The sequence below is a fragment of the Chaetomium strumarium genome (assembly GCF_033439665.1).
Source record: "Chaetomium strumarium strain CBS 333.67 chromosome Unknown B0T15scaffold_3, whole genome shotgun sequence".
In the NCBI taxonomy this organism is placed as follows: domain Eukaryota; kingdom Fungi; phylum Ascomycota; class Sordariomycetes; order Sordariales; family Chaetomiaceae; genus Chaetomium; species Chaetomium strumarium.
In genome coordinates, this window is record NW_026944431.1 from 1,295,759 (window position 1) to 1,323,754 (window position 27,996).

General features: G+C 56.1%; 10 protein-coding genes across 10 annotated transcripts; 3 read left to right on the forward strand and 7 right to left on the reverse strand.

Annotated features, from left to right (window-relative positions):
* The first annotated feature begins 470 nt into the window (after positions 1-470).
* On the forward strand, positions 471-1,772 carry B0T15DRAFT_149653 (putative pre-mRNA splicing protein). The gene has a single exon (XM_062861974.1). It carries the CDS (start codon positions 573-575, stop codon positions 1,605-1,607), a length of 1,035 nt encoding a protein of 344 aa, XP_062722454.1. The 5' UTR covers positions 471-572; the 3' UTR covers positions 1,608-1,772.
* A 138-nt stretch (positions 1,773-1,910) lies between these two features.
* Positions 1,911-4,396, reverse strand: B0T15DRAFT_149660 (uncharacterized protein). Its single transcript, XM_062861975.1, has 3 exons — positions 2,909-4,396; positions 2,402-2,852; positions 1,911-2,335 (listed from the first exon to the last, which is right to left on the reverse strand). The coding sequence occupies exons 1-3, from the start codon at positions 4,283-4,285 to the stop codon at positions 2,037-2,039; spliced, it is 2,127 nt and encodes a 708-aa protein (XP_062722455.1). The 5' UTR covers positions 4,286-4,396; the 3' UTR covers positions 1,911-2,036.
* A 765-nt stretch (positions 4,397-5,161) lies between these two features.
* Positions 5,162-8,797, reverse strand: B0T15DRAFT_149681 (uncharacterized protein). Its single transcript, XM_062861976.1, has one exon. It carries the CDS (start codon positions 8,608-8,610, stop codon positions 5,260-5,262), a length of 3,351 nt encoding a protein of 1,116 aa, XP_062722456.1. The 5' UTR covers positions 8,611-8,797; the 3' UTR covers positions 5,162-5,259.
* Positions 8,798-9,333: 536 nt separating this feature from the next.
* Positions 9,334-11,523, reverse strand: B0T15DRAFT_527942 (uncharacterized protein). The gene is made up of 4 exons (XM_062869002.1): positions 10,770-11,523; positions 9,797-10,711; positions 9,501-9,611; positions 9,334-9,440 (listed from the first exon to the last, which is right to left on the reverse strand). The coding sequence occupies exons 1-3, from the start codon at positions 11,231-11,233 to the stop codon at positions 9,572-9,574; spliced, it is 1,419 nt and encodes a 472-aa protein (XP_062722457.1). The 5' UTR covers positions 11,234-11,523; the 3' UTR covers positions 9,334-9,440; positions 9,501-9,571.
* A 614-nt stretch (positions 11,524-12,137) lies between these two features.
* B0T15DRAFT_149710 (phosphoribosyltransferase-like protein) lies at positions 12,138-14,239 on the reverse strand. The gene is made up of 3 exons (XM_062861977.1): positions 14,206-14,239; positions 13,649-14,147; positions 12,138-13,582 (listed from the first exon to the last, which is right to left on the reverse strand). The coding sequence occupies exons 2-3, from the start codon at positions 13,905-13,907 to the stop codon at positions 12,324-12,326; spliced, it is 1,518 nt and encodes a 505-aa protein (XP_062722458.1). The 5' UTR covers positions 13,908-14,147; positions 14,206-14,239; the 3' UTR covers positions 12,138-12,323.
* A 217-nt stretch (positions 14,240-14,456) lies between these two features.
* Positions 14,457-16,735, reverse strand: B0T15DRAFT_527947 (XPG domain containing-domain-containing protein). The gene is made up of 2 exons (XM_062869003.1): positions 16,390-16,735; positions 14,457-16,317 (listed from the first exon to the last, which is right to left on the reverse strand). The coding sequence occupies exons 1-2, from the start codon at positions 16,611-16,613 to the stop codon at positions 14,751-14,753; spliced, it is 1,791 nt and encodes a 596-aa protein (XP_062722459.1). The 5' UTR covers positions 16,614-16,735; the 3' UTR covers positions 14,457-14,750.
* Positions 16,736-16,805: 70 nt separating this feature from the next.
* B0T15DRAFT_527950 (uncharacterized protein) lies at positions 16,806-17,931 on the reverse strand. The gene is made up of 2 exons (XM_062869004.1): positions 17,803-17,931; positions 16,806-17,749 (listed from the first exon to the last, which is right to left on the reverse strand). The coding sequence occupies exon 2, from the start codon at positions 17,694-17,696 to the stop codon at positions 16,995-16,997; it is 702 nt and encodes a 233-aa protein (XP_062722460.1). The 5' UTR covers positions 17,697-17,749; positions 17,803-17,931; the 3' UTR covers positions 16,806-16,994.
* Positions 17,932-19,603: 1,672 nt separating this feature from the next.
* Positions 19,604-21,183, forward strand: B0T15DRAFT_527956 (armadillo-type protein). Its single transcript, XM_062869005.1, has 2 exons — positions 19,604-20,368; positions 20,439-21,183. Exons 1-2 carry the CDS (start codon positions 19,872-19,874, stop codon positions 20,950-20,952), a joined length of 1,011 nt encoding a protein of 336 aa, XP_062722461.1. The 5' UTR covers positions 19,604-19,871; the 3' UTR covers positions 20,953-21,183.
* B0T15DRAFT_394633 (uncharacterized protein) lies at positions 21,136-21,561 on the reverse strand (the record flags this gene model as incomplete). Its single annotated transcript, XM_062864738.1, has 2 exons — positions 21,136-21,395; positions 21,447-21,561. The coding sequence occupies 2 exons, from the start codon at positions 21,559-21,561 to the stop codon at positions 21,136-21,138; spliced, it is 375 nt and encodes a 124-aa protein (XP_062722462.1).
* Positions 21,562-21,989: 428 nt separating this feature from the next.
* B0T15DRAFT_149792 (uncharacterized protein) lies at positions 21,990-27,949 on the forward strand. The gene is made up of 3 exons (XM_062861978.1): positions 21,990-22,296; positions 22,382-22,565; positions 22,614-27,949. The coding sequence occupies exons 1-3, from the start codon at positions 22,131-22,133 to the stop codon at positions 27,922-27,924; spliced, it is 5,661 nt and encodes a 1,886-aa protein (XP_062722463.1). The 5' UTR covers positions 21,990-22,130; the 3' UTR covers positions 27,925-27,949.
* The last annotated feature ends 47 nt before the right edge of the window (positions 27,950-27,996 follow it).

A 27,996-nucleotide genomic window follows, 5' to 3' on the forward strand; every position in this document is an offset into this window, starting at 1 on the left:
TTCCGCTTCCGTCTGGCCTGACGGTTCCAGCAACAAATCAACTGATAAGCGATCGTAGACCAGGTACCTAAGGTGAAGCATCCCACGCTTTCAATGCTCTGTAGAGCCAAGTAAGAAGGGTCATGGCCAGGAGCACTATACCTTATCCGTATGGTTGAGACCCGGGAAGACCGAGGTGCTTCACCTCTTTCACATCTTTGGACACAGACATGGGAGGTAGTCGGCCCGTAAGGTTCCCAAAGCCAACCGTGGTCATGGTTCGAGTCGGGTACTGTAGAAGCTCAGGTACAATACGGATCCGTACTCTGTATGATGCGATGCACAGGTTGGCTCTCAGTCCCTTATCGGCCCTTATCAGTGATGTCATGTGCCTCGGAACGTTCCGCGCGCCTCAGGCTCCAACAAGTTACAACGCGCCAAAATTCCAGCAGCGTCCAGTCACGACACCTTGATGGCAACGCCATAGCGCCGGCGACCAAACTCGACCCTCCCGATTTACGGAATCCCGCCAAACACGGCCCACACACCCTCCTACACGTAGGTGCACAGTACACGCACCACGCCAGCCCACCATGCCGTCAGATAAAGCAGCCTACCTGGCAGCGCACTACCTCACCGCCGAGACAAAACCGAGCTCGTCCAAGAAGCGCAAACGCAAGCAGACGGCTGCCAGCTCGGGGCTCATAATAGCCGATGACGACGAAACAGGCTGGGACGCCAGCCGCCACAAGAATGCCGAGGCGGAAGACGACGACATCCCCATGACAATCGCGGGAACAACAACCGAGTTCCGTCGCGCCAAGAAATCCGGCTGGAAGACCATCGCCGGCAGCACTTCCACCAACGCCCGCTCACCATCATCCAAAGAAGATGCCGCCTCCGCAGCAGCGGCAGACGCCATCATAGCCTCCGTCGCCGCTGAACGCACTGCCGCAGCAGCGGCCGAGGAAGCCGAAGCCGAAGCCGACATCCCTCTCATGTCCAACGGCGCGCAAGCAGGCCTGCAGTCCGCCGCGGCCCTCAGCGCACAGCTCAGACGCCGGCAGCAGCTCGAAGCCGAGGAACTGGCTGCACTCAAGCGAGCCAACCAGCAGCAGCAGGAACAGGAAGAAGTGATCCTACGCGACGCGACGGGGCGGAGAGTGGACGCGTCGCTGCGGCGGGCTGAGATGCGTCGGCAGCAGCAGGAGGCGGAGCGGGCGGCGCGCGAGAAGCAGGAGCTTTTGCGCGGGGAAGTCCAGGCGGCGCAGGCGAAGGAGAGGCGGGAGCGGCTGGAGGAGGCGGCGCTTATACCGCTTGCGAGGGGGAAGGATGATGCCGAGTTGAACGAGGAACTGAAGAGGCGAGATCGGTGGAACGACCCTATGGCTCCGTTCTTGGGGGCAAACGATGGTGATGGCGGTGGTGGGGGGAAAGGGAAGAAGAAGCGGGCGGGGAAGAGACCGGTGTATACGGGGCCTGCGCCGCCGAATCGGTATGGGATACGGCCCGGCTATCGGTGGGACGGGGTTGATCGGGGGAACGGCTTTGAAGCGGAAAGGTTCAAAGCGTTGAACCGACGAGAGATGAATAAAGGGCTGGATTATGCATGGCAGATGGATGAGTAGAGAGTGTTTGGACTACCGGCGGGGTGCTTGCTCGGTCCATTTACAGCCAACAGGCAGATTGTTGCAATCTGTTGTTGGGGATAAGAACCCATCAACCACGCAGGACGCAATTGTCCAACCGAAAAGCATTGCGGGCCTACATGATCTACCCGCTGATTCTCTGAACTTGCACGACATAATAATTCCACAGCATGTAAGCGTGCGCTTCTCTTGACTTCGCAGCTAAACTCTCCGGTGGAATTCCCCAAGCAACCCAACGCCGTCGACCAATCTCGATATGCACCACGTCTTTATTAGCACCGGAAACCGTTCTGTCCTCCGCGTTTTTATTATTCGAGATTTTTTTCAAGAGCCCCAGTCGTGTGAGTCTTATAACACGGAGAGGAGATAGGGACTGCTGCCCTTGGAGCGTAGCCTATCCTATGCTGCTCAGGCTTGTGGTGATGCACCGCCAGGTGATGCACCGCCGGGTTTAGGTCGGAGAAGCTTATCCGGGCCGTAGACGGCGTTGGCCTTGACCATCTGAATCCACTCAGTCTTGGTGATGTTTCCAGGCCCATTCATCCTCCTTTGGAACTTGCGCAGCAGGGCGCCAAGGCTGATGCCCTCCTTCGCGTACGGAGCCAGAGCCTCGGCGATTTCCCAAGGCTGTATTCTATCCGGGGCCTGGCCCGGCGGCGGCGAACCGCTGGGTGTTGCGGTGCCGGGGGCCTGGGGAGCTTGGTTGGCTACGGACACTCGAATCAGCACAATGCGCGGAACGGGGGTTGTGTCGTGTGTAGACATCGACTTACCGGCCGGAGCAGGGCTGCCCGCGCGCGAACCCGATGGCGTAGTGCCGGCGCGGATCCCAAGTTTCACCATGGGCTTTTTCATCATCCTCGCGCCTCCGTCGGACGCTTCGCCGCCCGTAGCTTCGCCATCGCTCATAGCAGCGCCCACCGGTTTCGGCCGCCCGGGAATGGGAGTCACCCCACGGCTGGGGACCACGGATCCTTTTCCGGTCTTGAGCTTCTTGCGGGCGGCCTCATTCTCGCTCGATTCGGACATGTTCGGTGACCCGACCCGCTTCAACTTGCCCTTTTTGGCCACGTCGGCCACTCTTTGCCTTCCAGAGGGGGTCGTGTTACCCTTGGTATTCGCCCCCGAGGCACCTTGGCCTTTCTGGTCGGCCTTCTTGCCCTCCCTGCCCTCCTCATCCTCCTTATCCTCTTGGTCACGATCCTGCGACTCCTCGTCGGTATCCTAGCATTGTGTTAGCAAGAAACACGAGCAAGCGCTATGCCCCCGGTGCCACCTACCGAATCGTCGGTGAACGGGTTGTTTTCGTCGCCGGATTCCAGGTCGTCATAGTCCAATCCCTGTTCAAATTTCTTGAGCGTCTTGACTACCTGTTTGCCCATCATCTTATGCCTGAGCTTCTCTAGCTGCTCCTCCCGCTCCTGCTTCTCAACCTTGTCCTCTTCGGCCTCGCCGAACGTATTGGCCGCCACCTGCTCCCTGCGGATGCGGTCCTTGGCCTCCTTGACCTCTTCGTCATCAGCGTCGAAGCCGGGGTTCTCGTCGTCATCTTGAAACTCGTCGCCCGACATGTCAAGCTCGAAGTCATCCTGCTTCTCGGTCCTCCTCGCCAAGCGCGATGTGGCACTCTCCGTCTTCACACGGGTGGGCCCGCGCAAGAACTGCCGCGTCTCGTTCTTCTCCCTCTCCAGCAGTTCTTGATCCTTCTGCTTCATGACCCAACGCTTGATCTCCTTGACCTCGTACATCATCTTCTCGGCGTCGTCCAGGGAGAGCGTATCGAACTTGGGCTTCTCATCGAACTTGTAATACCGCTCCAGCGGGATCATGCGGAAGCGCGCCCCGTCTATGACGAGTGCCACGTTCAGGTCCGACAGACTGGCAATATACTGCCCAACCCACACGCCCGCCTTGCCCTCAGCGTCCTCGAGATGCCACGGCCACGTCTCCTCATAGTGGATCTTGGACTCCTTTTTATGCGCATCCGTGTTTCTTCCGTAGAAGGCGGCGGGCTTCTCCTTCTTTTGGTTCTGCTTCGCCTTCGGCTCGTTTCCCCGGATAACGGGAGCAATCTGCGCCTGATCCAGGGCGCGCTGCGCCTCCTTTTCCGCCTTGAGCTGGCGAACACGCTCAAACTCAGCGGCTTCTGCAGGGTCGGTCGGAATCGACTCGGGCTGCTTTTCCACCATGCGGTGAGCCGGCGGAAGTCTGGGGTCACGACGCAGTAGAGTGACGGGCCGCGGGAACTGATCCTGGTTGGTAACGTCCACAATCGCATCTCCTTTCGCCCGGCCGGGCTCTGCTGTTCCCTTATTTAACCGCATAATGTGATGGCGCAAGCCCTCCAGCATGGACCGCTTAGTCATGACTAGGGGAAAGTCTTGGTACTTGTCCGGGGGAGCCTCGCTCCAGCCTCCGTTCTTGAGCCGCTGTTCTTTCAGCTGCTTCATCCCAGGATCGGTTGGGTCATCGAGCAGAGGCTCGGGCTCTTTTCCCACGTCCTTCTCTACCGGCCTCGGTGGCCTCGCATTTTGCGCTGGTGGCTTCGGCCTTTTTCTGGCCGCAAAGGGGTTGGCGGTGGTGGGCTTGCGCTGTATGACGGTCCCCGGAGGAGGGAGCCGGGGGCCGTTGCCAGCGCCGGGAGGAGGGCCGCTCATGGCAGGCGGTGGTTCAATCGAGGCAATAGTGGGGTGACGACGGTCGAATGATTCCGACCGGCGATGGCCTCGGGGCAAAAGGCTGAGCTCAAGTAGCGCACGTCATCGAGCCGCGTGTCCAAATGCAGTGCGCCGTCCTCGAAACCAAGTCGTCAAAGGCAGATTTCGTGTGACGCGAAATTCGTGCTCATTTGGTCGAAAACCGCGTGGTTTCCGAGCGGAATGCGGATAGTGATAGTGGTGGACGATGGTAGAAGATTGAATGGAGTGCAGTGGAAGAATGCTTTAAAAGACCGGTTTGACGGCGAACGTGGAGAATCCACTCATCGCCTGGCAAGCAGAAACAACAAAGACCCACCAACCCCAAGCGCAACATTACCAACTAGTACGGATGTGAACAGCGGAAATTGTCTAGTACCCAATGTGTACTGAGGATATCTTCTGGAGATATCCTGCAACAAACCGGCTACTCGGCTTGTCTATCTGCATGCTATCTATGCTAAATAAAGGGCATTTCCCTGGACCAGTGAGTCAAGTGTCTTTCTGAAACCCTCCAGTTTCTGATGATGACCTCTCTGTCTCAAGGCAGCACATCTTGAAGGACCTGTGCATAGTACGTCCGGATTTGGAAAAGACCTCAGCATAATTACGGAGGACTGTGTGTATCGTTACGTGACCATCGCAGTGGCAGCAAGATGTTCCGCATCTCTTGCTAGAATATATACAATACGTGACCAAACCAAATCGCCATCCATTTCTCAGCAAGAGATCCATCATACATGGTGGTCTCTCACCTCGCCTATTTTGTTCTGTACCGACGTTTCCTTACAATATGCAACAGATCAACCACACGCAAACCGACCCTCCCACGCCCCCGATACACACACCATAATAACCCGAGGTATCATCCCACAGTTCAATCACTTACACAAACACTCCGAACCAAAAATCAACGGACCCAACCTTCAAATTCCTTACCCAGATGCCCCGCCACCATTCGTCCGTACCCAGTTTCCCCCTTCACCACTCTCAAACTTCACCCCATGCAACTCCTCCAGCAGCTTTGTGAACTCCTCCCTCTCCCTTTCCCGCTCGGCATGCGCCGCATCCTCCAGCAGATCCTCTTGCCTCCAGGCACCACCACCACCTTGAGTCTGAGTCTGTTGATCCTGGCTGCGCCCAGCATTCTTGATGATACGCCACGCGCGACGGAACTCGTCGCGGATGCTCACAATCCCGGCGTGCGTCACGGTGCGCGCAACGTTGTGGTCTAGTTCGAAGGGGTCCTCGATGGCAAAGAGGTAGCGGTAGCGGACTTCTTTGACTTCGAGGTTCTTCTGCTGGGATTGTTGGCTTGGTTGTGGCGGGGCCGAGGGGTTGGATTCGCCCGTCGTTGACGAAGATGGGTTGCCGTTGTTGCTGGGTGAGGGGGTCGGGGCAGTGGATGGTTTGACCTCCACGACCGTCTTTGCGCCCGTCCAACCCTTCTCCTGTTTGGTCAGCAGGCCGCCGTGAGTGCGCAGACTCAGGACGTCACGGCCCCAGTCGAAGCTGCGGCGGGGAAGCATGCTCATCTGCTGCCCGCCCCTGGCGTAGTATTCGAAGAAGCCGCGCAGGAGCTCGCCGATGGACTCGCGGTTCTGGGTGAGGGCATTCTCCCGGGCGAGGCGCATGATCTCGGCCTCGTCGCGCCAAAACTGAATGTTGCGGCCCTTGCACATGACTGTTTCCTCCACCTGCTGCGGACTGAGATTTGGGTCCGGCGGGCGGGCGAGTTGTTGCAGGTTGGGGCACACGAAAGGCTGCGCAATATTGACGAGGTAGTGCAGCATCATGAGGGAGTAGCCGTAGCTGCCGAGCGTTCCGCGATAGGGCGAGTTAATGCCGCGAACCTTGGCCCAGTGCTTGACGAAGAGGACGAGCGGCCTGACGCGCGGGTCGCAGTGTGAGTAGCACCGCAGCAGAAGAGTGTTTTGTAAAGCGAGGTGCGCTGAGAAGTTGATGTCGCATTGCACGCCCACGCCAGATTTGGGAAACTCCAGGGCGCTGTTGTACCGATCCCGTGGCTGGTTCGGCGCCGCCCACGATGGATCGCCGAGCACGCGTATCTCTGAGAGGAGGGATTCTGAGCCTGCGGGTAGCGGGATCAGGCCGTGAGGATAATTTGGTGAGGGTGGCTTCGTTATTGGAGCTCGCAGTAGTCCAATATAACGACGAACGCTGCTCGCGGCTTCGTCCTGGTAAACCCCCTTGTCGAGGCACGTCTCGTACTTGTGGGCAAGCTGCAAGCTCTTATGCCGGCGGCCAATCGCCCGCAAGTTAGTGACGCCGTAAGATTCCTGGAAGGCCTCCACTTGCTCCCGAATGCTGCGGTTTGAGATGCCTCCAATATACTGCTTGATCAGAGTGGGCAGTACGGCATCGGCCCGGTCACGGCTTTCGTGGCCGCCAAGATCGTACAGCAGCCTCAAGGCTCTGGCGCAATAGTTTGCCGCGGTCTCGCTGGGGGCCTGCGAAAGCAGCAGGAGCTGGATGGACGGTATCTTCTTCAGATGCTCTACGCCCATCTGCAGCTCCTTCTGGTAGGCGAGCGGATCCCGACCATAATCAGTCATGTTTTGAAGTTCCCTCCACGCGCTCACCGCGTGCTGCGCAACTGCCTCACGTGCCGTGTCCTTCTCCTGGACAGGGCGGCATTCCCACGCTAAGGCCAGCTGTTCGCCCTCCACTTGCGCGAAGACGCCCAGCAGCGTGCGGGGAGTGGGCCGGGAGGTGAGGTCGTACCGGTTGAGGGAGCGGTACCTCAATAACTGCTCTCGCAGCTTGCTGTCGGCCAGACCCTCGACAAACGCCAGACAAACCTCACTCAGGAGCTTGACATCTTCGGTCTTGAACTCGGCGAGGTTTGCGTGGGTCATGTCGCGGCCGCCTAGCTTGCGGAGAAGGCGTTTTGTAGTTCCGTAGTATGTAGAAAGGCTGCTTGTCTCGCCCTGCCGCAACCTCGGCAGAGTTTCCCCGCGCGACGGGGTCTCGCCTCGGGGTGCGGCGGCCAAGGGTGCGGTTGCGGGTGTAAACTCGTCTCCCGGAGACAGTGGTTCCGGGCCCTCGTGGACCTCGTCTTCCGCGGGATCGGGGTCGGGGCCGATGTCTCCTTCCTCCGCCGGGCCGCCCCTCTCCCACTTCGCCCTCTCCGCCAGCAGCCCCTGGCGAAGGTCCTCGGGAGGCGTCTCGCACACCTTGATGATGGGGACGCGTGTCTGTGTGAGCAGTCTGGCGCCAAGTCCCATATCGAGGAAGGCCTTCTCCACGAGTCTCGGGATCGGAGAGTCGGGGGCATCGGGCTGGACGCGCGACAGCGGGGATACAAGGCCGAGGTCCATGTCAGATGCTTTGGTTGCGAAGCCTGACGCGAGGCTCCCGAAGCATTTGAGCTGCACACTCTCGGGAGGGAAATCGTGAACGCCGTTTTGGCCTCTCTCGTAGGCGACAATGACGGCTCTCGCAACCTTTTCGATCGCGACCCGAAAGTTTTCCTTCTCCATGATCTCAGCGGTCTCGATCTCGGCGCTAGCAACGACGGTATTACAGAGGCCCTCGAGCAAGTCGGCTTGCGCTTTCAGCTCGTCTGGGCTCAAACCAGGCGGACCCCTCGGACTGTCGAGACGAGGGCCGCCGTGTCCCGACTGCCTTGGTGACGGAGCGTCGTTGGGCAACTGCGGCACAGGAGGCATGCCTGGCATCTGGTAAGGCAGCACCGGGTGCCCATAGTACAAGGGAGGTTGCGTCCAGCCATAGGGATTGGGCGTCGACATGGGTCCGTGATAGGAAAGGGAAGGCTGGTGCCGCGGCCGGGAAGGAAATGGCAAGGCTGTCAGAGGCGCACTCGGTACCGTGTTCCCCCGGCTGGGCGGGCGAAACGTCGCCGAGCGCGACTCCCGAGGTCCGTGGCGGACGCTCCCATCGTGCTGTTGGTCCGGATAACCTGGGCGGTTTGGGTATGACCGCTGGGGCTGATGGAACTGTGGACGAGGGTCGATAGGGATAGACAGTTGGGCTGACATCTGGCGCCGCTGTGCTTGATTTGGTCGCTTCCGCGACGCCTTCGACGAGGTTGTGCCTCCCACATTGCTCCGCGGCGAGGATGGTCTCGGCGCATTCTCCTCTCCAGCTTGTGTGGCTTGTGTGGGGGCAGGTTGTTGTTGCCAAGGAGACTGAGGCCTTCCGTCCTGTGTCTGCGAGGAAGCGGGCTTCTCGGAGTTGGACAGGATGAGATTGCGCAGTCGGTCCTCGAGGGGACCAGTCGTGGGATGGCCACCGGCAGCCATCTTCGTTGCGAATGGAGCTTGAAGGTAACCAGAACTAGATCAGGCGTGCTTTTCTGTGGAGTTGTGAAATACTAACCCGAGGCTGATAGTGCCAAGAAAATGTCGGAACGGTAGACCGTCGGGGCGCATCTAGCTGTGGTACCGCGTCCCATTATGCGCGGCTGGAAGCAGAGTTGACGCCGCGAGGATGCAGTAGCTGAGCTATATCGGGGTGTGTTGACAAAAGATCACCGGTGGCGATTCATCCAAGCAAACCCAGGCGTCAGTGAACCAAGCACAAGCTGATGTTTGTTTGTTTGCGCCACATCGGACAAATCCACATCGGCCACTGTATTCGAGACGCAAAGCAGCAATAAATGTGTCATGAACGGCCTCAGGCTCCGAACACATCCGTCATTGGCAGTGACACGCAGCGAACCCAAAATACAGAGGCGGTTACCGCATAATGCTCCTGAATTCGAGCTCCCACCGAGGATGAAAGACGAAATGACGCTGGTGTTGAGCTAGCGTGAGGTATCTTTCCCGGATAGCGTGTTCAAAGAGAAACCAGATTACTATCCGTAGTAAAAGTTACTGTATTATATTGTGCATAACGTAAGATTTGCCCAGCGTTACACAGTAGATTTCACGACTGTAACATACACGTTATCTTACATTCTTCATGACAGTCTCTACCAGTCTTTCCAAAAGCGCCCAGTGTTCCCGATGTATTCCATATAAGTGGTGCGTTTCTCACCAGTAAAGCGTGCATTCCATTCAATTGTGCCTTATTCGCATTCATCTCTGCACATCAAAGATGCCGAAGCAACGACTTGAATTACCACACCCCAGTAAGTACCTAACTTGCACTCACACCACATCGTAGGCAGCACGCAGTGCTAATCAGGTAGGTATATTCGAGTTATCTTAGTCCGAAATGCAATCAGAAATATGGGTATCAAGCTGTTGTTTAAGGAAATCTCTACCAACTCGAACCCCAAGGCTCGACGCTTCTCTTCCCTGTAAGAGTCATCGCAATGGTTACCCATTCACTGTGTTTCCCGCAAACCACGTATTCACTGCCTTGCCACGACTGACCTCCCACCCTCCTTCTCTCCGCATCTAAGCTCCTGAAACACCGTCCACCTCCCTCTCCTTCTCCTTCTTCAACCTCGCAACCTCACCAGCCAACCTCTTGTTCTCGCAGGCGAGAGCCACTATTCGCTCCTCTCTCGCCTTGATCTGCAGGTCGTGCTGGGATATCTTCTGATCCCGCACCCTCATATCCTGCATGAGCTGGGAGTTTGTCGCCGTGAGGTCGCTGATTATGCTGGTCATCCGCTCGATGCTTCGCGCCAGTGATTCTGCCGTAGCCGAGGGCACGGCGTAGTCCACCGGCGCGTGCGTCAGGCCGGCCGCGCTTGGAGAAGGGTCGGGGGCGAATGATGTGCCGCCGCCCATGGAAGCTGCTGGGGGCTGAGCTGGAGCGAACTCTTGGCTGGTGAATTGGTTTGATGGCGGCGGAGGAGAAGGCTGAGTGTGGACGTGGGCGGGAGTAGCTGTGGTTTGGGATGTCTCTGCTGCCGGGGCAGTTGGTTGTTGTTGGGCTTGCTGGGCTTGTCGCGCAGCCTGCTGCGCTTGTAGCTGCCGGAGATGATCCTGAGCTTGCAGCTGCAGTTGGTGCTCAATCTGCCACCTCTCAGCCCTGGCCAACCTTTCGGCCTCGGCGTGCGCCTGTCGCTGATCTTCTGCAGCGCGCGAGATCTCTTCGGCTCCTGGCTTGCGCAGACTTTCGGTGTACATGTGTCGGATGAGGGCGAGTTTGCGGGTAAACATCTCGTTGCTCTTGCAAGGACCCTCGCTGATGTGCGTGACCAGGTCGCGGCGAGTGACAAAATAACTCCAGCAGAAGGAGCAGATGGCGGGGCCTTCGTGCTCACGCTCGCCAAGGACTGCCGTCAGGCCGCTGATGTCACCACAGGCGCCGCAAGAGGAGCTGGAACCGTATATCCAAGGCCAGTCGGTCAGGCAGAGCGTCAGGTACTTGGGCGCTTTGCGCCTGCCGCCTTCTGGTCTGCCTTGATCGCCTTTGATGAGGCCATGCTTATCCATAAGGTGTTTCCTAGCACGGCATCAGCGTCCTGACCATTATCCTCCCACCCAGCTCAGCCGATACTCACATGAAATACTGGTTACCCCCCGCTCTCGTCACACAACCCTCGAAAAAGCAGTCATTCTCCGTCTTATCGTCCGGTTCCGGCAAGCCAGCCTTGAAGAACGGAACGCTGCTGCCACTCGGTTCCTGCGCCTGAACCTCGCCATTCCCGTTCACACTCAGTTGTTGTTGTTGTTGTTGTTGTTGTTGTTGTTGTTGTTGTTGTTGTTGTTCCTGAGACACACTCCCATTCCGGACAACCCCATCCGCCCCCTCACCCTCCGTGACCCTCCTTCTCTTACGCAAGCGCGTTTCCACTGCCCGGCGGTCCTCATCATCATCGCCACCATCATGGCTCATCTCAGATGCACCATTTTCACCATCATCAACCCCCTCCTCGGACGCGGACCGTGACATGGACGGCTCATGTGATCCCTCTTCCTCAGTAGCCGCTTGCAGCTGTTCGATCTCGCGTCCGAACCAAGGCATTGTTTTCTCTTTGTAGATCTGGCAGGTCGGTTACGGATGACTGATACCGTGTCCTCACGGTGTAAGTCAAGAAGGGTAGCAACAGCGTGACAGAGGGGTTGGTTTGTGCAGAAACGAAGGAAAGAGAGGGGACGGTACGGTTCGGTTGGGGGTCTTGGGATAAAAATTGGGGCACAGGGTGGGACTGGACCGATGGGGCAGTGAGAATATTGAGGTACAGGCAAACATCGAGGACATAGTCAATGCTCCCTTCATTTCTGAGCAGCTTTCTAGGATACTGGGTATCAGGTACGTCAATTGTTTTGATCTAGTTAGTTGTGATGTATTGTGGTGGTGGATTGAGTTTGCCTGTACGCTTTACTAGTATTTTGCTTATGGGGAGGTAAGTACGGAATACTTCTCGTATGTACATACAGCCTACAGGCAACATAGCGTGGGATTTGTGGCACCGCAAATGCCCGAGTGTATTGTTTTATCACACTCTCATCAAATAAACGAAAACCGGTTGGCATAAATGTTGATTCAGGAAACTAGTCTTTTCCAGCGGATTCATCATGATTACTCAAACATAGACAACACATTGTGTGGTAATATGTACCGAGGAGTTCTCTTGCCCCTCGTCCACCAACCTTTCGGGAGCGGCTCATTGAAGCCTAGACGAAGGGCCTTCTATCTCGGACAGTCCCGAAGGACAGACGATCTACCAACGTTCCGTTAGGAGGCATGTCCTGGGTTGGCCAATGCTCCTGCCGTCGTAAGTGACAGCATCGTTGGGGGTTTCTACACTCGTGAGCTCGTATAGAGAGCTCAGCCTAGCTAGGCGGAACACGACCACACTGCAATCACTCTGGCAACAGTGGCTTTCGGTACTGACTAGGTGATGTCAATTCCGCACATACCTGACGACCCGTGCCGTCTAATCATGCTGTCCTGTGCCGTGTTAAAAGACCAGCGCCGCCGTCTTTCCCCCAAACGCCAACGCTTGTAGTCCACTGCCAGACATACCTCAAAAGACAGAAAAAAATGCCTCCGATGGCCACTCAAAGCCCAGGTGAAGACATCGAAATAAAAGCATTACAACCTGCCATGATTAATCCACGACGTGCTGGAACAGTGGCGACATTGACTCGCCATAGTGGTTGCGCCGAATCGCCTCGGCCAAGAGGAAGGACAGGTCGAGTACCACCAGTTTGCTTGCGTTGCGTGCCTTGACTTCCGAAATCGGATGGCTGTTGGTCACGACAATTGTGTCGATGCAGTCGCACGCCTGCATCTGTTCCAGGCAGTCTCCTCCAAAGACACCATGTGTGGCAATGCAGTAGACCTTTTTGGCACGGCCGCGCTTAACCACCGTCTCGGCTGCTGCGATCCACGAGCCGGGCTTGTCGATCATATCATCGACAATCAACACTGTCCGGTCCTTGACGTCGCCAACGAGCGTAATCATGTGCTCGACCTTGGGGTTCTTGAGGATATCGTCCTCCTCATCCGAGCTCGCCCCCGCGTCGCCGGACCCGCCCAGAGCATGGGGTTGTAGTCCAAAGAAGGACGAGGCATGTGACATAGTCATTGGGTCTTCGTCCGGCACGCTAGTATCGGCCACCGACGCCGTCGACGACGGGAAGTCGTCAGGAACAACGTGCCCCTGAACCAGGCGCCCGTGTGTCACCTCATGGGCTCGCCTGTCGTTGTACTCCAACTCGTCCGCCTCTGCCTCTTCGTCTAGCTCGGTTATGACCGATGATTGGGACAGCAAGGTCTGCGAGCGACTCGGTGGGGACTTGGAGTTGGCCGGGTTCCGTGCGTGCGTACCATTAGCACGCAGGCGCGGTGATCCTTGAGCATCTGCCGCAGTAGGGGAATCTTGAGACCGCCCGCCATCCGTAGCGGGGTTCCCGTTTTCCGACTCCGATAAGGTGGTGTTACGCACCTGATTGCTGACGGCGTCGAGCACTGGGTGCCGCTCGAGCCCGTCGATCGAGTATCCAATCACGCTCGGCGCCATGCTAGGACCTCTCCTCTTGTCCGTCGTCACCATGCCGAAATTGAGTTTGAGCGCGTCGGCAAGCGAGGTTACCCGCTTGGTGCCGCCTGCATTCTTAGACACCACCACCGCCTCCTGCCACTCAGCCACGTTGCGGCGGATCCAACGGGCGATCAGAGGCTCAGCGTGGAGGTTGTCCACCGGGCACTTGAAGAAGCCTTGCATCTGGGAAGCGTGTAGATCGACGGTGACGACATGCTTTACTCCCGCGACGTCCATGAGGTTGGCCAACAGCCTGGCGGTTATCGCTCCCCTGTGAGACTTCTTCTTGGATTGGCGGCTGTACGGGAAGTAGGGCAGTACGGCTGTACTCCGGTCAACTTCTGGAAGAGTCCTTCCCGGCCGATTGCGGTATCGACGCCATCACATACCGGTGATTTTGTTTGCAGATCCTCCTTTGCAAGCAGAGATCATGATCAGCAACTCCATAACTGTGTCGTTAATCCTGTCGCTGCCGGACTGAACGACGAACACGTCCTTTTCCCGGACGCTGGTGAGAATGCGGACGCTCGTCTCGCCGTTGGAGAACTGAGTGAGCTCGGCATCCGCCCGGGCCATTCCCAGGTTGTGGCATATCTTGTCTGTGAGGTCCGGGCAGGAGCTGCCCGCAAAGACCAAGGTACCGCGCATGGTGTTGAGGCGGTGGTCCTTGGGTGTGGTTAAAGTGGGAGGAGATCTGAGATTTTCGCTGCTTGTGTCAAGAAAAAAAGCTCGGGTTGGCGGAGTGGGCCGGCCGAATTTCAGATGTTACCGTGCCGCTCGAATCCTGAATAGGGAGTGGGGTCTCCGCAGTGGTCTGCACCACAGATACAACTAGAACTTAGAGGAGTGCGAGTGTGTTGTAAAACTCGAGAAGTCGGATATAAAGCGCTGGGGTGATAGTTAATTGACCGAAGAGTGATCATGCAGTGAAATACGAGGGTACTACCTTAATGATAACTGGTTTTCTACACGTGTAGGAGTGGCAAAGACGTTGCTGCGTTCGAACTTCGCACCTGCATTTTATGCCTGGGCGTATTCTAGGGTCCACTAGACAAATGATTGGTCAGATACGGTATGACCCGTCATGTAATTCACGTACAATACCAACCCTGAAGGTATTGTATGCGTAACTTATCACGGTACCGCGTCAGCCGGTTCAAATCAGAAGTACTAGTAGTGGAAGTAAACCTCATGGCGCTTGATTTGTACAGCAAGATCGAGGTTGGTACCTATGGCAAGATCATCTAGGTACCTGTCGCTTTTCTCATTCCGGCTTTTGTTTTCTTATTTTCTCATGCATTCTACTTCATTTCTTTTTGGCTCTCTACACCTCTTCTACATAGTAGGTAAATACTTGTACGCAGGCCAACGCTTACAAGAGGATCCAAGAGATGGGAGCGAGATGTGCGCTCATATGAAGGTAGCAGGCAGGCTAAATTGCTTAGCGTGTCCAAAGCTACCGGTTTCAATGTGAGTGGCCTTGTGGGCTTTTCATAGTTCCTCTCCTTTCGCCGCCAGGAGATTGAACGGGTTGCTCGACCGAGGTTCGGCTGTCTTCTGACTCGACGGCGGCATGGTTCTCCTTTTCTTCTTGGGCCTCTTGCTTTCCGGTGGTTGCTCGATGGACTGTATCTGCAGGATTATATCTCCATAGCCTACACAGAGACTCCGCAAGCAAGAAAGGAGCCCTGCCTCCCTCGCCCTTTGCAGGTTCTCTAAGAAGTTCTTGCATGTAGGAAAGCCCGGTAAGGAGGGAAGACGGGACAAGAAGCGCGCGAGCTCCGACATGGTTGTGCACAGGGACCCCGTATACTGCGCCGACAGCTCGATGATTTGGCGGAGCATTCTCAGCGAGTAGTAGGTTGCTTGAGCCTGCGCGACGAGGTGAAGGAAGTCCCACGAACACTGGTCCAGCCCCCCTCTAGCTTCTTGCTCTAGCAATGCGAGGCTAAGGGGATTGCCTCTACCGCGATCGAGAGTCATAACGATATCCTGATAAACGGACAAGACTACCCAAATGGACTCAGAGTCGCTGATGCCGTCCTCGATTTCGGTACAGAGTGTAAGCAGGAAAGTGCCCAGCTCCTTCGCCTCGGTAGGTTTTGGAACCTCGACCCGCGAACCCGAAGACACGGACTGTAACCTCCTCGTCTCTGTTACCGATGGTATGCTGTTGCCGCAAAAGGACTGCAAAATTGCATATGAAAGCTGTCTCACGGGTTTGCTTGCTTCCCAAGCACTTGCCCGGTTTGGGCAGTCAAGCAGGAAGGGCAGATAGATGTCCAATCCGTTGCCGGGCCCTGGCTCTGACACTGGAGCGACAGCTTTTTTGGATCCCCGGAAAGCTCGGAGGAAAAGCTCGGATAACCGCGGGTCGAGAGTCGGAACTTCGTCCGTCTGGAACTGGGATGCCACGCCTGGGGAGTGATACTGCTCCATGAAGTTGGAGTATTCCTCCCCGGAGGCTGGGATTGCCTCCCTCCTCTTGGACTTTTCGATGGCTTGCTCCAAGGTCAGATGAGGATCCCTGCTGACCTCAAATGCAAGGTACTGGAGTCCAGTTTCTGGTCGAAGAGAAAGTCGTCGGCAGAGATCAGCAGGTCGGTATTGGGGGGCTACGAGTGTCTCCATCTCCACACCGGCGTCGATGTCTGGGAAGAAAATAACGCCGCCAGTCTCGCCGAGATCGTGAACCAGTAGATCGGAGTCAGACGTCAATACGGTTCCGCCGTGCCGGCGGACATGCTCCGCGCAGAACCCGTCGGCTTCCCCGGGCACCAACCTGACGCAGGAACTGAACTCCGACGACTCCCTCAAGGCGTCAATGATGGCAGGAACGAGGAAAGGCGGCGGCGGCGGTTTTGCTTTGTGTTCTCCGGGCCATGCACTCGGAAACAAGTCGGCATCCGCATCGCCACCGCCGTCCGCACGACCCTTCGGCACTCCTGTCAGAAACGTCGAGTGATACCGGATCAGATCCCGTGAGGATTTGAGGAGTCGTTGAATCCGTTCATTTCGCTTTGAGTTGGGCAGATAACCATCGAAATAGATGGCCGAGCTTGCAACACATGATTAGCCCGAGATCCGCCTTGTCATACGCACGGGGCTTGGTTGGATTGTATATGTGTACACTGAAAGTCCGCATGCCTGGATTCGGTGTAGCCATGCCACGGCCGTTTTGCCCAGAAGCTGGTACGACGGTTGCTCCAGGGGGCTGCCCTTGCGTCTCGTCCTGGAACAGAGGTTGAGAATATGGTAAGCTAACGCTGGCCCGTCCAGAACTACATTGCACGGTTCGATCAAAGCCCTCTCGGCGTAGGGCTCCAGATGTCGTTTGAACTGAGGGATGCCCATGGGGCCCGGGAATGAAACACTTCAAAACTTGCGTAATAAATGAACCTGGAAGAAAACTTAAGGTCGGATCGCGTCCGGCGTTGGGATCGCCTAGCAGGTGAGTTGAAGAACCTGGAAGGAAGCTCCATTGATCATAAATAGAGAGCCTAGAGCAGCTGAAATTTCCGTAACAATACATCCTCACAGGAACAGCCGAATTTCCACTGAAATGTACCGAAGTCTGTATGTAAAATACGTGACGTGATTCCAAAGTTAACCGTACATTTCACCGTTTGAACGATTCGTCAGAACAACGTTCCGTATCCACGGCGCCAACCTCATATCTGTATCGACAGCGTACAAGCAGTTCACACGACGCCGTTGTATAAGGTATCCATTCATCTAGAACCGGACCATAAGCCCCCCTTGGACACTCTTTGCCATATTCTCGGTGTCCTTGGTCCAGCGAAGCGAGTACTGCGAAAACCACTGCTTCACGGTTGCCATGGGCAGCACGGGCATGCCATTCTTCTTCAAATACCAACCCAGAACCGTCACCGCGTCTTCGAAATCATGATCCCGGACATCGTCGCTGACAAGGCGCTCTACCTGGCAGCAGAAAACATACTCCCACGGCGGAGCTAGCACCGTCAGCCCTGGCCTCTTGATGATGGCTTCGCCTTCTTGCAATGCCTGCTCTGTAAGGAGCCGTCGCTGGTCTTGCCTGATGAACACACTGGTGCGGTTGTTGAGCCACGAATTGTCGAGCTTTGCGTCGCACTTGGCAGCTTGCTCGGCAGCTTCTGAAAGACGCTTGAGCTCAGCGGATGTGAGGTTGGCATTGAAGAAGTCGATGCATGTCGAAGGGCGGTTCTTCAGATAGATGGTATTGAGGGCGTCCCCGATGGCGATTATCGTTATGTTAGCCCCCTTCTTCGAGAGATAGGCACCAGTGTTGTGCAGTGCCGTCCTGAACGTTTCACGGTCATGCGTTGGCTGTGGTTTGTTTTGCCCGGATGTCTTCCTCGGTGCGACTTCGAGTAGGTTTTTGGCAGCGCGATCCCGCTGCATGTTGGCAATGGTCTTCTGTCCGAGTGACGACATGATCCAAATAGTGTGTTTGGTGGAGACGGAACTTGGGAGTTCAAGCTGGGGCTCTGCGGGTGGTTAGATATCTATCTCAAGTCGGATTTTCCGAGGCATGGCTGACCTTGTGAGCATAAGGTATTTATACGTTTGCTTGTAAAAATGGCACTTCGGATTGAGCCTTGCGGTTCCTTCCGGCATCCTGCGTGACCAAGGCAGGCCTTTGACGGTGGACAGGTGCGGCGCAGGCCGGCAATCACTCCGAGAGTCATTCTCCTCGTGGATCCCAAGCACTAACTGTCTCAAGGATGGCCTAGCCGATGGCCGTCCGCTCCTACGTGGCCGAGGTGCACAGGTGGTGAGGTAGAGAAAAGGGGTCGCAGGGGTGCAAGTATGCGAATTGTCCTGCCGGGTAGGGGCATATGCTCATAATCCATCAACTAAAGTGAGCATCATCTATCCCGATTGTATGAAGCCAAACTCAATTAGACCTAGAGACTAATGCTATTCTAGGAAGTAGAGGCGTTCTACTTGTGAAGATGATCCGCGACTCCTCCGTCATGGATAGACACCTTCTAGTGTGTCACTCTCGCCTTCCAAGACTTTGTTGCCTGATCGAGCGTGGCGTGCAAGAAAGCCTAGCGGCCAGGACTGACAACTTAACGCAGTAGAGAAGACGGGACAAGATAGGACGAGGAGGGCGCCTTATCTGGATTCGGAGGGACGCTGGGTCGGTGCCCTCACTGGTAACAAGAATCTTAGTCATGCGAAGAGAACGGTAACAAGTAACTGGGAGAGGGAATAAGGCACAAACGGCGTTGCGGAGGAGCCCAAGGTTAACAAGCATGCACTTCGTCTCGGCGGCCGGGCGAAAGAGTGTTCGCAAGAACTCCTTTGCTGCCAGGACAAGATTCCAGATTCGCCGCCCGCAAGCACGGTGCGTTCGTACGCCTCTTGCAGCTCATCGAACTGGAGCCACTAGGTACCAGCACCCTCATGACCGTGCCCGAAGACATGTGATATCGGGAGGACTCGCCAGAGGTCGCGCAACAGGTGCTTGTAGCCCAGCCGCAACAAGTCGAGATGTGCGCGTGGAGGACCATGCGTCACCAGCACGTCGATGTCTAGCGGCACGCTTCCCGCCCACACATACTCGCTACGAGGGTACTGGAAGGCCCAGTTGCCATGTCTTCGTGAGTAGGGGCTGTCGCAGACGCGCAGTTAGCGACCGTTGGGGCAGGTGACGGTCGTGTCGGCGTTTTCTAGCCTGATCATATTCCCCCAGTCTAGCAACTCCTGCTCCGGGGCCACAATCCGAGCTTCAAGCCCAGAGCCTTCGTCGACGTCCCAGCTGGCATCTAGAATGATTACCAGCAACGACAACCTTCACTGAGTACGGTTGAGCACGTAGAATGTTCAGTGTGGTCTGCAGTTCTCAGAAGGAACTGGACTCTGTAAGGTCACCGGCGTGGATTAGGACATCGCCCTCTGGAAGTGTCGGTTGGCTGTTGTGAGCGTCGGAGACGCAGACAACTGAGACCAAGTTCTCAAAAGGCTGAGCGGGAACAACACGTTGCCAGGTGTAGAGCATGTGTGCAAGGAAGACGCAGGGTCAGGCAAAGAACTGTACCAAAACACCGGCCATGGCCGGTGAAGCAATGCATCTCACCCACTGCGCCGCTTAGCGAAGAGAGGTATGGTGACCGAATCTTCATCTGAGTGCGACCACCGGAACACACAGGAAAAGGTTGGAATTTGTACCATTTCAAGTAGTGATGTTAGGCTTCTCGGTGGATTTGTTGTAGTTCCATGATCGCGGCAACAACAGGCAGCAACGAAGCTGAACATGCATGTTCGTAACGTTACCAGGTACCGACTGTAATTGTCGAATCAGTTTCAGTCATACCTGGGTTTACTACGAATATATCAAGACCGGTACGATATGTCATTGCAAGTTTAAAACACACTCAGCTCAGGCTGCTCAGCAAGGGTTATCTTATCGCCATGACCCCTCCAAAATTTCGCAAACTGAACCCCTGTTCTTTGGCAGTGGGAGGACGGAACCCCTCCATTCTTCTCACCACCCGTTCGTTCCTACTAGTAGTCTACACTCGCTTACCATATCCATCATACAAACCAGCACCGTTCGGTCTATAACCTATTACTCACTACTGAATTGCATCCGGTTCCAAGATGACGGCCTCAACAGCCACGCCCGCCGATTCAAGCACCCTCGCGAAAATCGCATCCCTCCGGCAGACCCTCGTTTCGGAAACCACCCCGCTCGCAGTCCGCTTCCGCGCGCTCTTCTCCCTCAAGCACCTCGCGCGCCAGAACCCCGCCGATAGTGCCGAATCGCTTGCCGCCATTGACGCCATCGCTGCCAGCTTCACGTCCTCCTCAGCTCTTCTTAAGCATGAGCTAGCCTACTGTCTTGGCCAGACGGGCAATAGCGCCGCTATTCCCTATCTGACGGCTGTGCTGGAGAATGTGGGCGAGGACTCGATGTGCCGGCACGAGGCTGCTGAGGCGCTCGGGGCGTTGGGGGATAAGGCCAGTTTGGACGTGTTGAGGAGATTCAAGGAGCGAGAGGGTGAAGAGGTGGTTGTTACTGAGACGTGCGAGATCGCGATTGATCGGATTGAGTGGGAGAATGGAGAGGGGAGGAAGGGAGAAAGGCTGAGGCAGAGGTATGTCAGGCTAGCGTTTTGCTGTCGCATTTTCGGTTTACTCGCATTTGCTAACTAACTCGTGATGCAGTGATTTCGCCTCGGTTGATCCCGCCCCGCCTATGGCCCAGGGTCAACAGGAGCCGACGGTAGAGGAGCTTGGGAAGACATTGATGGATACGAGCCTTCCGCTCTTCAAGAGATACCGTGCCATGTTTGCGCTCCGTGACCTAGCGTCGCCTCCCGACCTTCCCACCGCCGTGCCTGCCGTGCACGCGCTTGCCAAGGGATTTGCCGACTCCTCCGCCCTGTTCCGCCACGAAATAGCGTTCGTCTTCGGTCAACTCGCACATCCCGCTTCTATCCCCGCTCTCACCGCGGCGCTGAGCAACACTGAAGAGGCCAGCATGGTCCGCCATGAGGCTGCCGAGGCGCTTGGCAGTCTGGGAGATGAGGACGGCGTCGAGGAGACTCTGAAGAAATTTCTGCACGATAAGGAGGCGGTCGTACGTGAGAGTGTCATCGTGGCTCTGGATATGGCCGAGTACGAAAAGAGCAACCAGACTGAGTATGCACTGATCCCGGAGGTTGAGGGGACCGCTTAAACTGAGTTGAGGATTCCGGTGTTTGGGTCGATCAAAATATTACCAGATTCTCCTGGCGGCGCAGGGTCGCAGGGTATAGATCGCTAGGTCGGGTTTGGAGGATAGAAGCGCCATTTCCACAATACTGAACGGGTGCTTAGTTGTTCTGAGCCCATCTAGATTCCAGAAAGTTAGCAGACGGCCCTAGGCGTAGTCCCATATCACGCACCTTTCACCGCAATCGCAGTTGTAAATGATCGTGGAACCCTCGTCAGCACTACGCTGCTGTACCTCGGAGTAGCGCACACCCCTCTTCCCACATTTGGGACAGTCCATATTTGTATCGATGCGCTCCGTTTGCACCTGATGTCGCTCTACTGTTTGCACAATCGATAGCTTCTGCCGTAGGGCCGATGGGAAATCGGATGGCTTTGTCCTCGTTGTCACAATTCTCCAGGGTTGATCTGCGAACTGGTCAGGAACCATTTGGAGCAATTCAGCAAGCCAACCCATACCTCTGTTCTCAGCCCCGCAGCAGTCGCAATGCAAGATATTCTTCTCCGTGCCCTTGGACGCAGGCAACAGGTTTCCGCAGTCGGTGCAGAAGATCAAAGAACCAATTGCGGCCATCTTGGAGTTGTTGTGTCGTCTGCCTCTGGGCTTTTCTCAAAGGAATAATACGGTGTTTGCATCCAACGCAGCCTCACAGCGTCGCCAAAAAATTTAGCGGGGCTTCGAAACTGGCTCCGATTGAAGGAAACGGGGACCGGAAGCACAGGCCATGTGCAACAGTGCAACTCGCAGCGGGAAGCTACGATGCAGGTGTGGTCTTGTGGATGGCTTGAAAGCGGATTGGTTTCTTGGCGTAGGTACCACTTGGCAACGACGCAAGGCTGCCGTGGATCGTGATCGATCATGATTGGGATCAAACTTCAGCCAACTTTTTGTTGACAGAGACACAGGAATCATCCACACGTGTAAAAGCGAGTGGCATGGCCGAAACGCATATAAAGGAAACGCCCTGAGCACGCCGAATCGCCACATGGCAACTGCTTCACCCCTGCGGGTACGAGGACCATTGGGCTGACAAGAGCTCTTGGCTGAGCCGACAACTCAGGTGAAGACGTGCAGTTGACTTGCCAGTGCGATTCCAGCCATGTCCTATTCTCGATCGTGATCCCAATTCACGCCAACCCACAATGGCAGACCCTCGGCCAGATACTTACAATGGCCCTCCTTACGGCGTCCCGGACCCTGCCACTCAGGGTACGCAAACGCCGGCGGCAAACGAGTTCACGAGGCCGTTCACCCTTTACGAGGCGCTTCCATACACACCCTTCTCTGCGATCGCTCCGTTTGACTCAGGTAAGCTCCACGACCTCGCACTTTGCAATGCTCCTATCAGCCGTGGGAAATATTCAGCTTCTGACTTCCCTAACCTATCTTATAGGCGTTCTCCCGTCACCATCAATAGGCTCAGCATCCCCAGCGCCGCCTGTAACCGACCTCGTGCCTGGTCTCGAATTTGCTGCCCTGAACCAGGAGGCCGCGACGCAGAATGCCCCTTCCAAACGTCTCCAACAGGCAGTCAGCCAAGTCCAACATCTATTAGAGCGTGGGAATATTCCTCAGTTGTACGTTCCGGTTCCAGGCATGGCAGGGCTTCTGCTGACGACTTGAAGCAAGTTCAAGACTGGCCCGAAGGAGGCCGCCAATTTCTCCACGACCACCAAGCCACCTTTCCTGATGGCGACCCTTTCACCATTTTCCAAACTGGTATGCGACCAGACCACGCTGCCTTTCCGCTACCCGACTCCCGACACTCCAACCTCTAAGTCCGCAAACAATCAAGTGGTAGATGTTAAGGTGCCACTCCCAACGAATCCTCCCTCCCCGCAGGTGCAGAAGCCGGCACGGCCAACGCAGGACCCGAACACAGCGGTCAATCGGCAAGCGCATGCGTACAATAAGGCACGGCTTGAGATTGTCCTACCGACTAAGAGTCAGTTGGAGGCTGCAGCCGCGGCCGTTAGCAAACCTGCTGCTGTCACACCTTCTGGGATTCAGCCGTCTCGTCTTAGACCAACGCAGCAACCGGTCCCCCTCAGCCCAGATGAGCTTACCCAAGATCCAGCCCTAGGGCGGCCAGTGGAAACGCCGTTGCAAGCGCCGCCGGCCTCTCAAAGATCTGCTATAGCTATCGAGCTGCCTGGTGCGGCAAAGATCAACAAAAGCGAGTATCAAGTTGTTCCAGTTGAGCCAGATGAGCCCGCGAATCTATCACTGAAGAAACGGAAACGGGAGGAGCTCGACGGTGACGACATTTACGGAGTGAGCTTGGACATGCGCCAGAGAGCGGATGCGGCATTGAACGAATTAAGGCTCTTTTTGCACAATGCCTTCCAGGCCGAAGACCACGCTCTAGCGCAGCAATACGGAGACGAGACTGTCATGCTTGTCTCGGACAACGAGGCAACACTGACGGCTGCTGCCCAATCCAAGGCGCAAACACTGCTAAGGAAGGTTATATCGCTGAATTGCTATCAAAGGGTTCCGCTTGATCACCTCCTCCGCCTCCTCCGTCTCTCCGAAGGCTCATTAAGACGCATTGAGTCACTGGACATCAAGGTTGATGAGTCATGGGGCGCCGCTGATGTTGATCAATGGCTGCAACAGCTGCCCAGTCTGGAGACGGCAATGCGAGCTGCGCGGACATCGTTGAGGATGATGTGTGGCGATCGCGAGGATAAGCAGCTGTACCCGGAGGATATGATTGAGCACTGTCTTAACTTGTGCAAGCGGCTCATTGACGGCGTCGTGATCCCCGTCGTGGAACTGAGGAGCGACCAAAATACGGCCGAGCTGTTCAGGACGCTCTCTTCTAACAAGAAGAGAATCGTCTCTCTGTTTACGGACTGCCAGAAGCTCTTCTCGGCCATGTCGACCTTGATATCCAAAGTCGACACCTCAGACACCGTCACCAATACCCTGGAGTTTGCGGCATCGCGGCTCATCTTCATGGAGACGGCCAATGCTGAAAAGGATTCCGTCATTGACACGCAGAAGTTTGACGGGCTCCGCTTGGTTGCCATGGACATGCTCTCCCAGATTTTCCTCCTGAATCCATCGCAGCGCCAAGGAATCTTTGATGAGATCCTTACGTCGTTGGAGAAACTGCCGCTAGGTAGACGGGCCCGGACGTTCAAGCTCGTTGATGGCAGCAACATCCAGCCCGTTTCTGCTCTCATCATGCGCCTTGTCCAGACCAGTGCTGGCAAAGTTGATGACGGGAAAGGCAAGAATCGCAGAGGCGGCATGGTTATCCAAGATAGCCATGAGGTGAACGGTGGCCGCGAACGGACTGCGCTTGAATCGTTTACTATCCAGAACGAAGAACATGGTGCGATACAACATTCCACGGCCATCCAAGAATTAGATGGCGTCGCCACCCCGTTACTGGACACCGCCAAAGCCAATGCGTCGTATGTCATCAAATTCATCGTCAACCGGGCCCTCAAATCAACCAAATCCGGCGACACTCCTTACCGTAATTTGCTCGATCTCTTCGTCGAGGATTTTACAACGTGCTTGGACAATCCGGATTGGCCAGCTGCTGAACTACTCCTGCGACTGCTGATGGTTATGATGGTCAGTCTAGTGGAAAATGACAAGTCTGGCGTCCCGGCGAAGAACATGGCACTCGAGCTTTTAGGTACCGTGGGCGCAGCAATTTCAAAACTCCGCGGTCACGTTAGGAAGATTGCGAACGCCCTTGATTCGAGAGATGCGGACGAACTTGCGATGTTCCTCTCCGACCTTGCAGCCTCAGCGCTGGAGCTGAATTCTCGTCCGGAACACATGGTCGCTTGGACAGGCCCGTATCGGGCTACCGTCGAATACCTCGAAAGCCGCTTCTCCGAAGACCCCCATTTGGCCAGCGCCATCTCCTTCATCGTGTCTGACTGGGCCGCCAAGGTCTGCGCTTGTTACGACTCTTACGAGGATGGCCTGCTCGAGCGCGATCAAGAACTGGGCCGGCTGGCCTACCGGCTGCGAGAAATGATTCAGGACCGCCGCTGGTTATCTAACGAGTATTCTTTCAGGAACGTGAGCCCTAGCCAGGCTAAGCTATCCTACTCCATCACTCTCCTACGATCCCAGCTTTGCGAGGCCTTCAGTGCCATCTTGAACATTCTCCTAAACTCGATGGCTAGCGACCAGCCGACAGTCAGGAGCAAGAGCTTGAAGAGTATCAACCAGGTTCTGGAGACTGATCCCTCCATTCTGGATGGCGACTCTGTAGTCGTCCAGTTGATCCTTCGGTGTTCCAATGATCCGTCCACGCAGGTCCGAGACTCTGCACTGGGTCTCATTGGCAAGTGTATCGGCATGCGGCCCGCACTTGAGGAGAAGATGACGGAGACGGTGATTGACAGGTTCTCCGATGCCGGTCCAGGAGTGCGAAAGCGAGCCATGAAGCTGGCAAAGGATATCTATCTTCGCAACAGCAACAGGACCCTCCGGAGCGCCATTGCTAACGGGTTACTCCACCGCGTTCAGGACCCAGAAGAGAGCGTGAGAGACCTCGCGCGCCAGGTTATCGAAGAGATCTGGTTTACGCCCTTCCACTCCGGTGAGAATTCAGCACCGTCTCAACTATCTCTCTCAGAGCATGTCACCCTCATGGTGCAGACGGTTAAGCGCGGCAATGTTGCAAACGTGCTCGACAAGGTCTTGCAGACCCTCCTGGCCCCGGAGTCAAAGTCCGCACAGGCATCCATGGAGGTGTGCACGAAGCTTGTCGCGAGCATGTTTGACCTGGTGGACAACGTCGATTCCAGCGAACCGTTAGCCCCCTCTGGAAGGGATGTTCTTCAAGTCCTCATGATCTTTGCCAAAGCGGAAGCGAGCCTCTTCACTTTCGAGCAGCTGCGTCTGCTGAAGCCCCATATCACGAGTATTAGCAGCAGTGAGGACCTGGCAGTGTCACGAGCAGTAGTCGTCATTTACCGCCGGGTCCTGCCCCAGTTATCAAGCGCACATGCTCAATTCCTTGCGGACGTGCGCAAAGAGCTTATGCCTGCCGTGTCCAAAGTCACACGGGCGCTGCTGGACGACATCATGGCGTGTCTGTGGATCATCAGCACCCTGCTGGAGTCTTCGGAGCACCTCGCCCGACTGGTGCTGTCAAGTCTGACAGCTATCCAGAAGCTGCGCATCATGAGTCAGAAGGAGCCTCTCGACCAGCTTAAAATCCGCCAATTCGACCGATATTCGCTCATCGTTGGCATGGCCGGGAAGCACTGCAACCTCGACAGCCACCTGGAATTGTTCAGGAAAAGCTTCTCAAAGTGGAACGGGGATACCGCTTCGAAACTCATGGTCGATGTTGTGATTCCTTTCGCCAATCCATCCCAGCCTATGGATGTCAGGAAAGCCGCTCTTGACTCGGTTGGGCTGGTCTGCCAAACCTCGCCGCGAAATTACGTGTCCGCCAACGTTTACACTACGTTCCAGCAGGTGTTTGACGACCAGGTTCCCCTTCTGGAGACGATGATCTTGCGATCGCTCAAAGAGTTCCTGTTCGCTGAGGAGAAGCGCTCGGAGGAAGCGTCCGAGGCACCTGGCATCAACGGGGGCAAGATTGAGAAGAAGCGCGAGCTCACGGTGATTGGGGGCACCAATTACGATGATGTAGCAAGTGCCACGACCCATCGGTTCTTGAAGGAGATCACCCGCATCGCCACTCTTACCCAGGACGATCACGCCTTCCTCGCTGCGGAGGTGCTCGCCAGCATCAACCGCCAAGGCTTGGTGCATCCGAAGGAGACAGGAGTGACATTCATAACCCTGGAGACCTCGTCCAACCCGCGGATCTCGGAGCTTGCGTTCTTGGAGCACAAATCTCTCCATGCCAAGCATGAGACGGTTGTCGAGCGGGAGTATGTGAGGGCCATCCAATCCGCCTTTGCGTACCAACGGGACATCGTAAAAGACCCGCACGGTTCTACGACGAACCCCTTTACTCCCAAACTGCATCTGTTGATGGAAGTTCTCAAGATCAGCAAGTCCAAGAATCGTCAGAAGTTCCTCGAGAAGTTATGTACGCAAGTGGACTTTGACATCTCAAAGCTTGACACCTCGGAGGAACTCCCGCCACATGTCCAGTACTCACGCTTTATCGTTGAGAACCTCGCATACTTCGAGTACCTGACAGTCGGCGAGGTGCACTGCACAGTCAGCGCCATGGAGAAGCTCGTGACCGCAACCGGCGCCAACGTTGCACAAGCCATCGAGTCGGAAGTCTTGCAGCTCCGACTGGACGCGCTGGAGACTAGCCTGACCCAGCAGCAACATGCAGCAACAGCTTCCGGGGACCAGATGCAACCCCAGCCAGAACCCCTTTCCGTCCAGCCAAGCGTCACCATCGACCTCGCCCGTCTTCGCCAACTGACCGCAGGGTCAATGATCCTCCTCGCGCTTTGGGAAGTGCGCACGTACCTGCGCCGGCTCTACGGCCTGGGCACCAACCGGCGCGAGAGCAAGGGCAAACTCCAGGCCAAGGATCTCAGCAAGCCGCCCGTCAAAGTCCAGGGTATCACGGGTGACAAGGTCTGGGAGGAGATCGGCCACATCATGACGGCGCTCGTCGACCGGGACCGCATGATGACCACGTGCAGAGCGCTTGTGGAGTTGATGAGCGTTGACAAGGAATTCTTGGTGGCTGTTGAAGAGGATGGAGACGTGGTTATGGACATGGGGATGGGCGAGGAGGCTGAGTTGGGAAGTGGCGGCGAGGATGATCTCGAAGGCCACCCCCCTGCCGCCGGCGGTGGTAGACGGGGGAGGAAACGCAAGTCGGAGGGCGGGCCGGAGCCAAAAAAGAAAAAGCCCAGGTCAGGCTCGCAGCCGAGGAAGAGGGGGCGGCCCAGGAAGCAGAGTATTGAGCCGGCACCTGATGCCGATGGGGATCTTGATGGGGAGTGGTTCTGATTTCATTTCTCGAGGAGGAGAGGTTCCTCCGAGTCTTCTTCTGCAGATGTTATTTAATTTCGCAAATGGCGA

Bases quoted from the DNA above. Each gene is read 5' to 3' on its own strand.
- B0T15DRAFT_149660 (XM_062861975.1), bottom strand. From the start codon at position 4,285: ATGAGCGGCCCTCCTCCCGGCGCTGGCAACGGCCCCCGGCTCCCTCCT. The intron at 2,853-2,908 runs GTAGGTGGCACC...ACACAATGCTAG, and splicing joins ACCCGTTCACCGACGATTCG to GATACCGACGAGGAGTCGCA. The intron at 2,336-2,401 runs GTAAGTCGATGT...GAGTGTCCGTAG, and splicing joins GGGCAGCCCTGCTCCGGCCG to CCAACCAAGCTCCCCAGGCC.
- B0T15DRAFT_527956 (XM_062869005.1), top strand. From the start codon at position 19,872: ATGACGGCCTCAACAGCCACGCCCGCCGATTCAAGCACCCTCGCGAAA. The intron at 20,369-20,438 runs GTATGTCAGGCT...CTCGTGATGCAG, and splicing joins GGAGAAAGGCTGAGGCAGAG to TGATTTCGCCTCGGTTGATC.
- B0T15DRAFT_149792 (XM_062861978.1), top strand. From the start codon at position 22,131: ATGGCAGACCCTCGGCCAGATACTTACAATGGCCCTCCTTACGGCGTC. The intron at 22,297-22,381 runs GTAAGCTCCACG...CCTATCTTATAG, and splicing joins GATCGCTCCGTTTGACTCAG to GCGTTCTCCCGTCACCATCA. The intron at 22,566-22,613 runs GTACGTTCCGGT...GACGACTTGAAG, and splicing joins CGTGGGAATATTCCTCAGTT to CAAGTTCAAGACTGGCCCGA.
- B0T15DRAFT_149710 (XM_062861977.1), bottom strand. From the start codon at position 13,907: ATGCGCGGTACCTTGGTCTTTGCGGGCAGCTCCTGCCCGGACCTCACA. The intron at 13,583-13,648 runs GTATGTGATGGC...ACCGGAGTACAG, and splicing joins ATCTGCAAACAAAATCACCG to CCGTACTGCCCTACTTCCCG.
- B0T15DRAFT_527950 (XM_062869004.1), bottom strand. From the start codon at position 17,696: ATGTCGTCACTCGGACAGAAGACCATTGCCAACATGCAGCGGGATCGC.
- B0T15DRAFT_149681 (XM_062861976.1), bottom strand. From the start codon at position 8,610: ATGGCTGCCGGTGGCCATCCCACGACTGGTCCCCTCGAGGACCGACTG.
- B0T15DRAFT_527942 (XM_062869002.1), bottom strand. From the start codon at position 11,233: ATGCCTTGGTTCGGACGCGAGATCGAACAGCTGCAAGCGGCTACTGAG. The intron at 10,712-10,769 runs GTGAGTATCGGC...ATGCCGTGCTAG, and splicing joins GGGGGTAACCAGTATTTCAT to GAAACACCTTATGGATAAGC. The intron at 9,612-9,796 runs CTGCGAGAACAA...GATGACTCTTAC, and splicing joins GAGCGAATAGTGGCTCTCGC to AGGGAAGAGAAGCGTCGAGC.
- B0T15DRAFT_527947 (XM_062869003.1), bottom strand. From the start codon at position 16,613: ATGGGCATCCCTCAGTTCAAACGACATCTGGAGCCCTACGCCGAGAGG. The intron at 16,318-16,389 runs GTACACATATAC...ATGTGTTGCAAG, and splicing joins CAGGCATGCGGACTTTCAGT to CTCGGCCATCTATTTCGATG.
- B0T15DRAFT_149653 (XM_062861974.1), top strand. From the start codon at position 573: ATGCCGTCAGATAAAGCAGCCTACCTGGCAGCGCACTACCTCACCGCC.